The 13,652-nt window shown below is 39.2% G+C and overlaps 1 protein-coding gene across 1 annotated transcript in view; it reads left to right on the top strand.

Annotated features, from left to right (window-relative positions):
• Positions 1-13,652, top strand: part of CSMD1 (CUB and Sushi multiple domains 1) — a gene marked incomplete at both ends in the record, with an annotated part of 1,981,616 nt that overhangs the window by 1,710,477 nt on the left and 257,487 nt on the right. Inside the window, one exon of the mRNA XM_080796866.1 lies at positions 8,816-9,007. Within this exon, the coding sequence (XP_080652992.1) occupies positions 8,816-9,007 (192 nt within the window). The remainder of the gene's footprint in view (positions 1-8,815; positions 9,008-13,652) is intronic.

Genomic DNA, 13,652 nt, shown 5'->3' with positions numbered 1-13,652 from the left:
GGAGTTTATAGTTTTCCAGGAATGCATCCATTTCATCTAGGTTGCTTAGCTTATTGGCATATAACTGTTGATAATAACTTCTGATTATTGTTTCTATTTCCTTGGTGTTAGTTGTGATCTCTCCCTTTTCATTCATAATTTTATTAATTTGAGCTTTCTCTCTTTCCTTTTGGATTAGTTTGGCCAATGGTTTATTGATCTTATTGATTCTTTCAAAAAACCAGCTTCTAGTTTCATTGATACGTTCTACTGTATCTCTAGTTTCTACCTCATTGATCTCTGCTCTAATCTTGATTATTTCCCTTCTTATATGTGGAGTTGGTTTGATTTGTTGTTGATTCTCTAGTTCTTTGAGGAGTAGAGACAGCTGGTGTATTCCGATTTTTCAGTTTTTTTGAGGGAGGCTTGGATGGCTATGTATTTCCCCCTTAGGACTGCCTTTGCTGTATCCCATAGGTTTTGGACCGAAGTGTCTTCATTCTTATTGGTTTCCATAAATAGTTTAAGTTCTTCTTTGATCTCCTGGTTGATCCAAGCATTCTTAAGCAAGGTGGTCTTTAGCTTCCAGGTGTTTGAGTTCCTTCTGAACTTTTCCTTGTGATTGAGCTCCAGTTTCAAAACACCGTGATCCGAGAATATGCAGGGAATAATTTCAGTCTTTTGGTATCGGTTGAGCCCTGATTTGTGACCCAGTATGTGGTCTATTCTGGAGAAGGTTCCATGTGCACTTGAGAAGAATGAGTATTCTGTTGTTTTAGGGTGGAATGTTCTGTATATATCTATGAGGTCCATCTGGTCCAATGTGTCATTCAATGCTCTTGTTTCTTTACTGATTTTCTGCTTCGATGATCTGTCTAGTACTGAGAGAGGCATGTTAAGATCTTCTACTATTAATGTATTCAAATCAATATGACTCTTTATCTTGATTAATAGTTTTCTTATGTAATTGGCTGCTCCCATATTGGGGGCGTAGATATTTACAATTGTTAGATCATCTTGATAAAATAAGCTGTAGGGTATTTTTGTTAAAATATGTACATATATAATATTTTATACAAAATATCATATTAATTTTCATGATAAAATATTAATTAATAAAATATTATTTTATAATATTTTGTATATAAAATATACATATGTATACATATATACATATAGGTCTGTAGGTTCTCAGTGTCAAAAATTACTTTATCTAATTGGAAGGAAATGTGGGCCCACTGCAGGTTCTTATTATGTAGTTGTTCTATTCTGTCTATACTATTAGAAACAAAAAGATGCATCTTTTTTTACATGAAGGGGAGCCCATGTTTTAGATCATTCAAGTTGACTGGAATGGTCCTGAATTCCTGTGGACGAGGACTGGAGATGTCCCTTAGATTCTGTGGGGCCTGTGGGAAGTGTCTTTATGACCTGAAGTATTCCAGAGAACCCCCTGGGAAATTGAAAAACTCAATATTCATCATCTCAGAAATGGTACCTTCTTTTCCTAAGGTAATAGAGGGATAAGGCTGATGTCACTATAAGTATTGTTTCTCTTTTTTCTAATGGTGAGAAACTAGTAAGATTCAGAGTCACCAATATCCCATTTGGAGAGAAAATATTTAAGAGAAAAATGAGTCAAAGGTGTGTTGTGGCACATAAAAGAACACAATCGTGAAAAAGAAATGAGCTCATGGTTTCATCAATAACTTTGTATGACCCAGAGAGTGGAGGAGCAATTTCTGACCCCATCACAATGTCTTTGGTTGAGGGCTTTCATTTTAGTTTCTGGATGAGTTTATTGCCTTTACCAGGAAACATCTTTCCACAATTCAGAACTAGAAGAAAATAAAATGGCATTTATTTCAAGGACCCAAACTATGTATTTCCTCTGCATTATTTAAAATTGTCATCTTTGTTTCACCTCAAGTGCTCTCATTGCTTTCTTAATCCAATCTAGATAACCGTAGCAACTTTTTATTTTTATGTCGTAATTCTAGAAGAAAAGAGTAAAGGTTTGGGGTTCATTTCAATTTGGCTAAGATGTCATGGTTGATTAACTGGTGATTTCAAATAATCTTTGAAAATGCACAAGCAGATATATGCACCTTTTCTAAGAACATAGGAAGAGCCATGTTATGACAACTCACATTTTCATATATTTAGCTAATTTTGTTAATGCAATATTTCTATTTATTAGACAACATGAAATCCACGAGTATTTAATTTTTAATGGTGTGCTCTAGTCTTACTCTAGATATTTCAAATGAAAATTTGGTTTAAAAGTAGAAAATGTAGGATGCCTCTGTGGCTCAGTTGGTTAATCTCCTTCCTTTGGCTCAGGTCATGATCCCAGGGTCCTGGGATCCAGCCCCAAGTTGGGCTCCCTGCTGAGCGGGGAACCTGCTTCTCCTTGTCCCTCTGCCTTTTCCCTCTGCTGGTTCTCTCTCTCTGCCTCTCTCAAATATATATATATATATATGTGGGATCAAGTCCCACATTGGGCTCTCTGCTCAGCAGGGAGCCTGCTCCTCCCTCTCCCTTCTTTCTCTCACTTTCAAATAAATAAATAAAATATTTTAAATATTTTAAAAAATAAAATAAAAAATTGCAATGAGACTCACCCATGATCTCCTTGATGTTCATATCATATAAACTGTGGCAGAAATTATCAGTTGGAATGTCATATGTAGTCATACATGCCACCATTTGCTTGAGGAGAAGATGAAGTTTCCTTTGAGGATGTGCAATTAAGTCCAAAAGAGAAGTTTGTAAATGTACAATAGAATTTGCTTATGCTTTTTGCTTGTTTGTATGTATGTTTGTTTTTTCCGAAGCTCAGCAAAATCTCAGAAAGGTGGAGGGCAAGTAGCTCTTAGGTTCTTTAGGAACATTACCTAAATAGTAAGCTCCACGTGGCTTCTAAAACACTAATTCAACGTGAGTACATTTTGTTGCCTAGAAGGCGACCACTATGGATGATGAGTCTGGTGACTGAATTCCATAATTGCTGTTCTGTATAATACAGTTGTGTGGCTTGCGCTCCTGACTTTCTCCCTAAAAGTTCTGCATCCTGAAGTCTATTCTGCATTCTGGTCTTCTTTCGGGGTGATGTGCTTGCTTTCTGCCCTGCCTTCTAACCTTTGTAGCTGATAGTGATATGGCATTTCCTGCTCTTTTCCCTTGGGAAAAATCTGTGAGGCTCAAACCCTTCCTCTCCTCTTAGTATCTACTGAGAACTGTACTTCCCAGTAAGATTTTATTCCCCTAAACACTAAAAGTGATAATAATGTGGAGGATGGCAGGCATGCTGTGCCAGACATCATGCTGTGGTACTGAGGTAGAACTATAATTGAGGGGCTTCAATATCTAGCATTAGAGTAAAATAGGTACTTTAGTAATGTATTACCTGGAAATACATTAATGATGTTGGATAAAATTGTTGTGAGTCTTTAAAAATGCATCACTAAGCCTGTAAGAAAATAAGAAATTCTCAGAGTTCCCAGAATCTTGTTAAACAGGGAGAAGTTAGGAAGCTCAGAACTGGACTTTGTCTTGACAGCAGCTGTCAGTCGATCCCAATGACCCTGAGCTTCCCTTTTGAGAGTCCAGTGAGCTGAGGGACTAGGAAACAAATTCTAAGATATATCTATTAGATACCCTCATGTATAGCTGGTACTCAAGGGGAGGGGGTTTACTGTGTGTGTAAGAGAGAATAGAGAGATTGTAAATAGATAGATACCAGATAGATAGATAGATAGATAGATGATAGATATTGATGCATAGATACATGGATACATGGATACGTGGGTATAGGCATAGATATAGATATGCATTATCTAGAACTCATAAGCAGAAGCAGGTATCAAACTAGCTTATAGGTGAATTCCTACCATGTCTATGGTCAAAAATGCATCACATTCCCATAAATGAAAATTTATTTTAAAGAGGTAGAAAGTTTTTAGTATTCCAGCCACATGGTAAAGTCAAATATGAATCCCACCTGCATGAAAATACCTTTAGAGTAGACCACAAAGAATTAGTACAGGTGAAGCCCCAAAAAACAGAAGTGCAAATTCAAAACTCAGAAGCACTATAGTTTCCATGAGGTATTGGAATTATCATCAGATCAGGAAGAGTGTAAAAAATAATAGAGAACCCATCTAGAGGTATCAAAATTCCAAGTTTCAAGATATGATACAAAGCTGTAGACATCAAGACAGTATGGTACTGACACAAAAATAGACACATATATCAATAGAACAATAGAAAACCCATTAAGAAACCCATAGATATATGGTCAAATAATCTTTTTTTAAGATTATATTTATTTCTTTGAGAGAGAGAATGAGCAGGGGGGAAGGGCAGAGGGAGAAGCCGACTCCCCACTGAGCAGGGATACCATCCCAGGACCCTGAGATTATGACCCCAGCTGAAGTCAGACGCTTGACTGAGCCACCCAGCTGCCTCTCAAATAATCTTTGACAAAGGAGTCAAGTATATACAATAAGGAAAAGACAGCCTTTCAATAAATGGTGCTGAGAAAACTGGACGGCCACATGCAGAAGAATGAAGCTGGACCACTTTCTGATTCACGCACAGAAATAAACTCCTCAAATAGACCTGAAACCATAACACTCCCAGAAAGAAAATAGGTGGTTATTTCTTGGACATTGGCCTTTGCAGCATTTTTCTAGATGTACCCCCTCAGACAAGGAAAACAAAGCAAAAGAAACTATTGAGACACAACAAAATAAAAAGCTTCAACACAGTGAAGGAGACCAACAACAAAATGAGAAGGCAGCCCACTGAAGGAGGGAGATACTTGCAAGTGGTATATCCTATAAGAGCTTAATATCCAAAATACATAAAGAATTTGTATAACTCAACACCAGAAAAAACAACCCAATTAAAAACTGTGCAGAGGAACTGAATAGATAATTTTCCAAAGAAGACATCCAGATGGCCAACAGACATGTGGAAAGATGTTCAGTATCACTAAACGTCAGGGAAATGTCAATGAAAACCCCAATGAGATATGACCTTACATCTGTCAGAATGGATAGAATCAAAAAGACAAGATATAACAACTGTTGGCAAGCATGTGGAGAAAAAGGCACCCTTCTCTATTGTTTGTGGGATTGTAAATGGTGCAGGCATTGTGGAAACACTTTGGAGGTTCCTCAAAAAGTTAACAATGGAAATACCATACAATCCAGTAATTCTACTACTGGGTATTTACCCAAAGAAAACAAAACAAAAAACCCCCACTAATTTGAAAACATATATGCACTCTATGTTTATTGTAGCATTATTTACAATATCCAAGATATGGAAGTAAGCCAAGTGTCCATTAATGGATAAGGAAGAAGTGGCATATATATATATATTTTATATATTTATATATATATTAGCCATAGAAAAAAATGAGATCTTGCCATATGTGACCACATGGGTGCATCTAGAGGGTATTAGGCCAACTGAAGTAAGCCAGACATCCAAAGATAGGTACTGTATGATTTCAGTTACATGTGGAAGCTAAAAACAGAACATACAAACAACAAAAAGGCCCATAAATCAGAGAAGAAATTGATAGTTGCCACAAGGGAGGGAGTGGGGGCTGTGGACAGAATGGGTGAAGGGGACTGGGAGGTACAGACTTCCGGTTATGGAATGAATAAGACATGGGAATAAAAGGTCCAGCATAGCGATCGCAGTCAGTGGTATTAAAATAATGTTATGTGGTGACAGATAGCGGGCACACTTGTGGAGAACAAGTATAGTGAGGGAAGTTGTCAAATCATTATGTAAAACACATGATAAAAACGAAAGAAAATATGAGTAAGTAACAATATACTGTATGAATAGCCACATATATTTGAAAACGAGTGATGACCAATCGAAAAGCACAATGATGGAATATTTAACTCGCTGCCGTTTTAAGATAATAAATCTGATGTAGACGCAGAGCATACAGCGGAAGGAAAACACTCCCCATGATTGTCCGGAAGAGAGAACAAAGTTTACAAAGATTGTAAAATGAGAGGAAGGTGAAGAGATGTGGGAGATGGAGGGATCTGTTCCATTTTAATTTGAGAAGCAGGGAAAGGAGATATTCCACAGGACAATGGCTTAATCCTCAGATTCAAAAGCTCCAATAAATTCCAAGCAGAGTTAATGAAAGGAAGATTATGGGTAGACACGATATGGTGAAAATGTGAATACCAAAAAGTGGAGTGGCATCTGATTGCAGTTTCAGACTGTGAGGTGACGTGAGAACGCTGGAAGCCAGAAGAACTAAAATAACGTCTTAACGGTATTGAGGGGGGAAAAATCACAGCCAGGTATTAACCCTGAGCTACAGGCTCAGTAAAAACATCCTTTAAGAGTAAAGGAGAATTTCAAATATTTTGAAAGCACTGAAGTATTTTTGGACAAAACACAGTTTACCACCGCAGGACTTGTCTCGGTCAGCTATTGCTGCGTAACAAAGAACCCCAAAGTATAAGCCCTGTGTAAGTCAGCTGGGGCGGCTCTTCTGTTTTCAGCTGTGGAGCAGGTTTGCTTCAAGGTCCCGATCCGCAGGCTGACGGGAAGTTTCGCCTCCTGTTGCTCTTAGTCTTCTAGGACTAACAGACGTGGCTTTTCATGGTCAGGGCAGAAGGGTAAGAGGGTACGCACCTTGAACCAGCGTAAGTGTTTGCTGATACATTAATGTAATAGAGAACCATATGTGATGGATATCAATAACCCAGAGCATCAGACCTAAGTGTGGATGACTCAGAAACATAATACCGGGCCAGAACGTCTCAGAAGAACCTGTAATGTGTGATTCCATTTATGTGAGTTCAGGCGGGAGGCTCCCCATGCAGCTACTGTTGGAATGCATACGTTTGTGCTAACTAGAGAGAAGCAAAGGAATGACAGCCGGGAAATTCCAAATAGTTACTTCATCGGGAGTGAAGGGAGGGCATGAGGTAAGGAAGTGCAGGCGTCAGAAGGTATCATCAATATTTCTGAGTGATAATAATCTATTTCTTAAATCTGAATGTTACTTAAATGTTGACTTTTTGTTGTTAGTAGTGCTCTAGATCCACATGATTGTATATTTCAATACGTGATAAAGCCAATTAGAGAACAGTAGTGAGTGGGTAAGGCAGCCCATTACCTTAGAGAACACCAGGGGGAGAGACAGGTTGGTGAGCTATCACACCTCCACAGTCACAACGGATTTGATCAGTTAGCATTTGTCCTGATTAGTTACCCAAAGGTTAGTGAGCTCAAGTGATCTGGATCCCATGGAGCAAGGCTGGGATCAGAAGCAAGTTGGACGGCTCTCAGGATCCTTGAAGCTCATCCTTTCCTTCCATCTGCGCCATTGAACCATTTCCTTTTGTCTTGGATTATTCGTTCAGCCATAAGTTAGTTAAAAATCCCTAGAGAACACAGAACAGGTCCTGCATTTTTGCATCTCCTATCTTTTATTTAAATTTTTTCTATCTTGCCGAATGCATAACAATGCCCCAGGATTTCCCAAACCAAACCAAATAAGAAACTCAAGACACAGACATCAAAGCGTGATGGACCTTAACATCTGCAAACATTGTGGACCTACATGCTGCAGACAGCATGGTCGCTTGCCATTGGGAGATAGCTGTTTTTCTTCTTTCTCTTTCAGCAACAAGTGTTACCTGCCCTGGAGCGTGCCGCAAGAAAAGCTAGCTTTCTATCACAGCCCCTTCAGCAGTGAAGAGGGACAGAGTTCACCATTGTAGTTGAAAATGAAAATGGAATATATATATATATATTTTTTTTTTTTCTTCTTCTTCTTGTAAGCTTTGGACCCTGATGTGCATCTTCCTAATTTTTAGTAGAACATCAAGTACGTAGCAGTTACAGAAATTGGATAAAATAGCCAGTACTTTCCCGGCCATTTCCTTTCAGTGCAATGTGGGAGTTAGAATTCTGGGCCAGAATCTGGGTAGGAAGGTACGCTCATTGAGTGGCTTCAAGCAGATCTGGTAGCTGCCTGTGTGACGTGACTCTGGGAATGTCTATTAGAATATGCACACCCGATGATTGCCAGAGGCTCACGTTCCAGTGCTCTAGCTGTCCCTCGAAAGCTCTCTTACAAGCTTGTTTGGAGATGCTGGCCTCTATTAAGCTCACTTGAAATTCCTAATACTTTAACTATTTTTTGACCCCAAAGTCATCATTTTTAGAGCTTCTGTTAAAGCCAGGATGACCATATAATTTATTGTTCAGGTTAGAAATTTTTTGAGAGTGAAATGGGGTTATTGGTCATTTTACCAAGAAATTAGCCCCTATGAGACTAAGGATACCCTGGTTTGAGCTGATGTGCACCTTCTCTTGGTGGTTCACATTCCAACGTCAATCCAGTCACCTTAGCTGGTTGTCACCTGGAAGGCACAGACCATAAATTTATCCTATTCTGTTTTACTCAAGGTTCTTTGAGATTGATGTACTTTAATGAAATATTTTAAATGTCATGAAAGTAATGTTAGCAAGAAAATCAGAGGGGAAGGTGTGTGTCCGCGTGTGTATTCAGTAAGGCATGATACAGTTCCTTGACGTATTCCGTCACTGTGTGCATTTTCAACAAATTTTGCCTGTACTTGTTCAAAGAAACCATTATCAAGATTGACGTTATGGAATGTATCCCTGGGAACAGAAACTTCTCATACATTCGCATGCGGACCCACGAGTCCTGACACCCGCCGGTCAAGAGGGCTTCTGTACCCAAGGGCTGCTACGCCTACGCAAGGGTGGGGACCCCGTTCCTGTGGCTTGACCTGCTCTTGTCTCTGCCTTGCAGCCTCAGTGGCGTCCACCTGCAACGATCCAGGAATGCCTCAGAACGGCACCCGCTACGGGGATAGCAGAGAGCCCGGCGATACCATCACCTTCCAGTGTGACCCTGGGTACCAGCTCCAAGGACAAGCGAAAATCACCTGTGTGCAGCTGAATAACCGATTCTTTTGGCAACCGGACCCTCCTACCTGCATAGGTATTGCACAACAGTCACTTTATAATTTGGAATGAATTCATGTCGTCATTAAAATTGCTCCATAAATGTGTTATTTCTCCAAAACGATGTCTCCAGAGTTTCATACATGCCCTGTAGTTCAGAGACTGTATGGAATTTTTAGTGTAAACCTTTAAACCTTATTTTATTAGGTGAAGTAAAGAAAGTAGTTTACTTAACATACAGTAATCGCCATTTATCTAACATTTCCTATCCTTAAAAAATCTTGTAAAAATATGGGTCAGTCAAATTACTGTAATTTAAAATTCTGGTGCCAGAACTTTCATAACCCTACTATTGGTATTCTCACTTTTAATATAGAAACATGCCCTTCAGCAAAACCAACTCAATAAAAAGCATTTTCTTTTTTTAGATGGTTCTTCTATAATATTGGTACATTTTAATAGAATCCTGAAAACCAGAAATTATACTGCTTTGGTCAAAATGAAGATAAAAGGAGAAATGTGCTTCTGAAATTCACTAGAATTTCATAGTTTGACCTTATTGAAAGGGTATCAGTTGGTTTTCCAGACTTCAGTTTGAGTAACTATCCAAGATATTCTATCAAAAGTATGGTTTTAGGGCACTATATAATTTTATATAAAATAGTAATTACATGCAGATTGTCCCCTCATTCAGTTAAATATTTCACCATAAATACCTATTTCATCTTATTTTTGAAAGAAACTCTGCTAAACTTTATTATTTTAATGAACCGTCACGGTTTAATTTGTACTTCTTTATGATCTGTTTGAAAAATGTAAAATTTAATTAATCTGTGGAGAGAGGAAGTGATAATGAAATGATATGCACATAGTTAATAGGCCATTTTGCATAGGGTGAACTTGAGGGGATTTTGTGATTGAAATGATTTTTATTGTCATATACACAGCGGTAGAGACATTCTCCGTGGTGCCGTGCAGCTGGGATACGCAGGTCGTAACTTCCCACTAAGTACTCCGAGTACTGGGAGGCTGCGTGAGGTCTGGTGGCTCCGCTCATCAGCGTGCTCAGCCTTGTCCGAGAGCGGCCCGTGTGCACTGGGTGCTTTGTGCCGAGTTTACGTTCTGTAAATCCAGGGCGCCGTCCTGCCTTTTACTTCAAGCCACGTCCTCTGGAGACTCGCAAGATTTCTGTGTGTTACTTTTTTAAAGTAGAGTGATTGCCTGTACATGCAACATCATTTTAAACCATCGCTCTGCTTTTAAATTGACAGAGACACCCCCTCCGCCCTCATTTTGCATGATTTCAAACGCATGGAGGTACTTTCCAGAACAACGCTGGTACCGTTAAACTCCAAAAGAGTGTATCTCAGTCCCCAAGATTTTAGACACTTGTAAAATGTGGCCATTTTCCCAACTAATCTATCATCTTTTGTTAGTTTATATCTTAGTTATATAATTTTGACCAATGACTAGATATTTTATGAGCTGAATAATCCAGTTCTCAATGGAGAATGTAGGCAGCGTTTCCTCTGCCTTGAGGATGGGCCCCAGGGACGGGCTGAACTCACTCGTAGGCAATTGAATATCAATTGTGCTGACAGCCCGGCCTACACGCATAGGCATTATGTAACAGAAAAATAGAAAATGTGTATTTGGGAATAAATTAATGTTATCTTTGCATTACATTGTAAACATTTCTTTTCCCCCAGAAATGAGGCTTATGTTCTCCGTAAGAAAGCCATCCATTAGGACGGCAGCTGATCATGTCTTAGCACCCCTATAAATTCTGCTCTGCTGACTTAAGACAGTTTTTAATTTTATGTTTTAAGCTTTTTCCTTATTAAAAAATAATACATGTTCAGTTAAGAGAAGAAAAGAGGAGAAAAAGCTGTCATCTTTTTACCCGGAGGCAAATACTGTTAACATAAACATGCATAAATAAGCATCATAATTGTTTTATGTATGTCTTATCTATTTTTAAAATGTTTATAAGTGACAGCATCCTGCTTATTTTGTAAATTGCACTTTGACTTACCGGTACTAAGGGAGGACCTCTTTGTGCTACTGTGTATTCTCTGCTGGTTTATAATGACTGCCCAGCATCTCTGTGGACTGGCCACTGCTGAACACACGATTCCTTCTTACTGTACACTTCGGTTGCTCTGTCCCTCCTCTACTATGAAGATTGCAGAATTGAACCCTCTTGTTGCAAAACCCATCTTTGCTTATTTACAAATGACATATTTCTACAAATTTATGTGTGTTTCCAGGGCCTTTTTTTTTTTTTTAAGATTTTTTTTTTATGTATTTGACAGAGATCACCAGCAGGCAGAGAGGCAGGCAGAGAGAGAGGAGGAAGCAGGCTCCCCGCTGAGCAGAGATCCCGATGCGGGGTTTGATCCCAGGACCCTGGGATCACGACCCGAGCCGAAGGCAGAGGCTTAACCCACTGAGCCACCCAGGCGCCCCTCCAGGGCTTTTAAAACGTTTTTCAAAACTCTTTTGGGATTGTATACCAATTTACATCACCAACGGAGCCATGGGTGTTAATTTTCCCCAAAGGAGGGGGGGAAAGCCCCATGTACATAGTTTTTAATCTCAAAATTTGATATGGGCAGAAAGTGATGATTCTTTGATGTTTTAAAAGGCATTTAAGTTAATAGTGAGGTTGAATGGTTTTTTATTTCATATTCTTCTCGGCCATTTGAATGTGTTCTTTCCCGACTGGCTGGCCTACTAATTTATCTTCCTCCTTTTATTATTAGTAGTCCTTTTCTTCCTGTTTTTGGTTCTTTCTCTCTCTTTTCTGAAATCTCTTAACCTTTCACCTGTTGGTATATTGTTCAGACTTCCAGAACCTTGTCATTTGCTGCTGATTTTTCTTGTGGATGGTTTGGATAGCTTCTTTCTTCACTTCCCAAAGGACTCTAATGGTGGAGGCACCTCCTTTTGGGGTTTTCAGCGGAGCCCAGAGGACTTGCCTCCAGACCAGAGGATGCTCACCGTTTTCTAGTTCTGAGTGATGGGTCCCTCAAAATCTCCGTATCCCTATTTTCTTATATAGCTTGCAATCCCTTTTGTCCAAGTCCAAGTTATTAAGAATTCTGAAATGCGAGAATTTGCCCTAAGTTTACAGAAATTCATTATGTGTCCACATCTAGCCCTGATCGGCAGGGAGGCTATTTCAAGACTAGTTATGTTGTTTAATGGCATCAACACGGCACCGGCTTGATGCGGGAATGTGGATGTGTCTCATTAAGGAGTGCTGCTTCACACAGTGAGGGATGGAGACGTCACTGGGTACAAGGAGTGGGGCTTAAGGATTTCAAACGAGGCGCCGAGGATTGATACAAATGTGTGGTTTTCATTTCTGTGTCCGTTCCCTCCGAAGAATTTCCTGGAGCGGCTGAGTCACATTTTGAATGCATTCCTCATGCTATCCAAAATATTTTGCAAGCTTTCAAATTAAAACCTAATGAAGCTAAAATGAAAAATGCCTGACCCAATGAGAGAGCAAACACGGGGAGACGGTGCTACTTACTCCCCCGGAAGCTTCCAAAATACCTCATTTAGAAATGCCTCCTTGAGTCTGTTCAGAATAAGACCAGGACACCCCTTTGTTTCGCTTAAGTCAGTACCTAGTGTCATCCCCAGATCCTTCCTGCTGGTGACACCCTGGAAGCCAGTGGCCTGAATCTGTCATTCTTCATCTTGCAAACCCTGCGTGCAGTGGAACGTCCCCAGACCCTGGGGTACCCGGTGCCTCACCTCTAAGTCACCTGCCACCATCCATGCCCCTGTTCTCCGCCTGATGCCATGAGAGGCAGCCTCCTGGGAGAGCTGATTAGTCAGTGGTCTCGGCGGAGTTTATTAAAATCAGACTGTGTGCCGGGGAAATGTGGGTTTAACCATTTTTGTGCAAATTGTATCATATTACTCTTGAGGGCATATCTGAATTCATTATAAGTATTTCCTATGATGCTATGTAGAGTTTGCCTTTAATGAGACTGAATTTTAATAGAAAGTATAAAACAAATTCTAGTACTTTCTAAAATATATATGGTATATAAAATATTCATATATAAAATATTTATTTATTGAAAACATTGTTTTCAGAAGCACTAAATGAGTATAGAAAGATATAGCCATCACAGAAATTTAGAACACACGTATCTTCATATAATTTCCAAAAATGTCATGTGTGTGTGTGTGTAGAAAAAAATTACCAATTAGGGTATTTCTTTCTCTACTTACCCTTTTTTCCCCCTAAATGCATACACAGTCAGTTATGTGAATACAATATCTCATTTAGATGAGCATTATAATTTAACTGGGCTGATTCCTTAAAGCAACTTGGTGACAAGCCGCAGTATTTAATATGAAGAACCATAAACTTAGCCCGTTCCTGAATGCATCTGAAATGTATATACTTGTGAATTTTGCAGTGTTTTCACACCTTCCACATGATGGAAGATTTAACAGAAATCCTACGTAGTAAGTGAAACCATCCTAAATGTTTTGAGGTTTAAGAATGAAAATTGTCTTGCCTATTAACATGGTTGAACTTCATAACTGTCATCTTCTTAATGTAAATGTAAACCCAGGTAACTAAAAAGTGACAGGTATAAAAAAAGATCAGCATCATTTAAAGTGCTTCTTTGGATGGTAGCATACTGAGTGTT

This window comes from Martes martes (assembly GCF_963455335.1).
Source record: "Martes martes genome assembly, chromosome: 2".
Taxonomy (NCBI): domain Eukaryota; kingdom Metazoa; phylum Chordata; class Mammalia; order Carnivora; family Mustelidae; genus Martes; species Martes martes.
The sequence above is the reverse complement of the archived record's forward strand: the minus strand, read 5'-3'. Positions and strand labels throughout refer to the sequence as shown.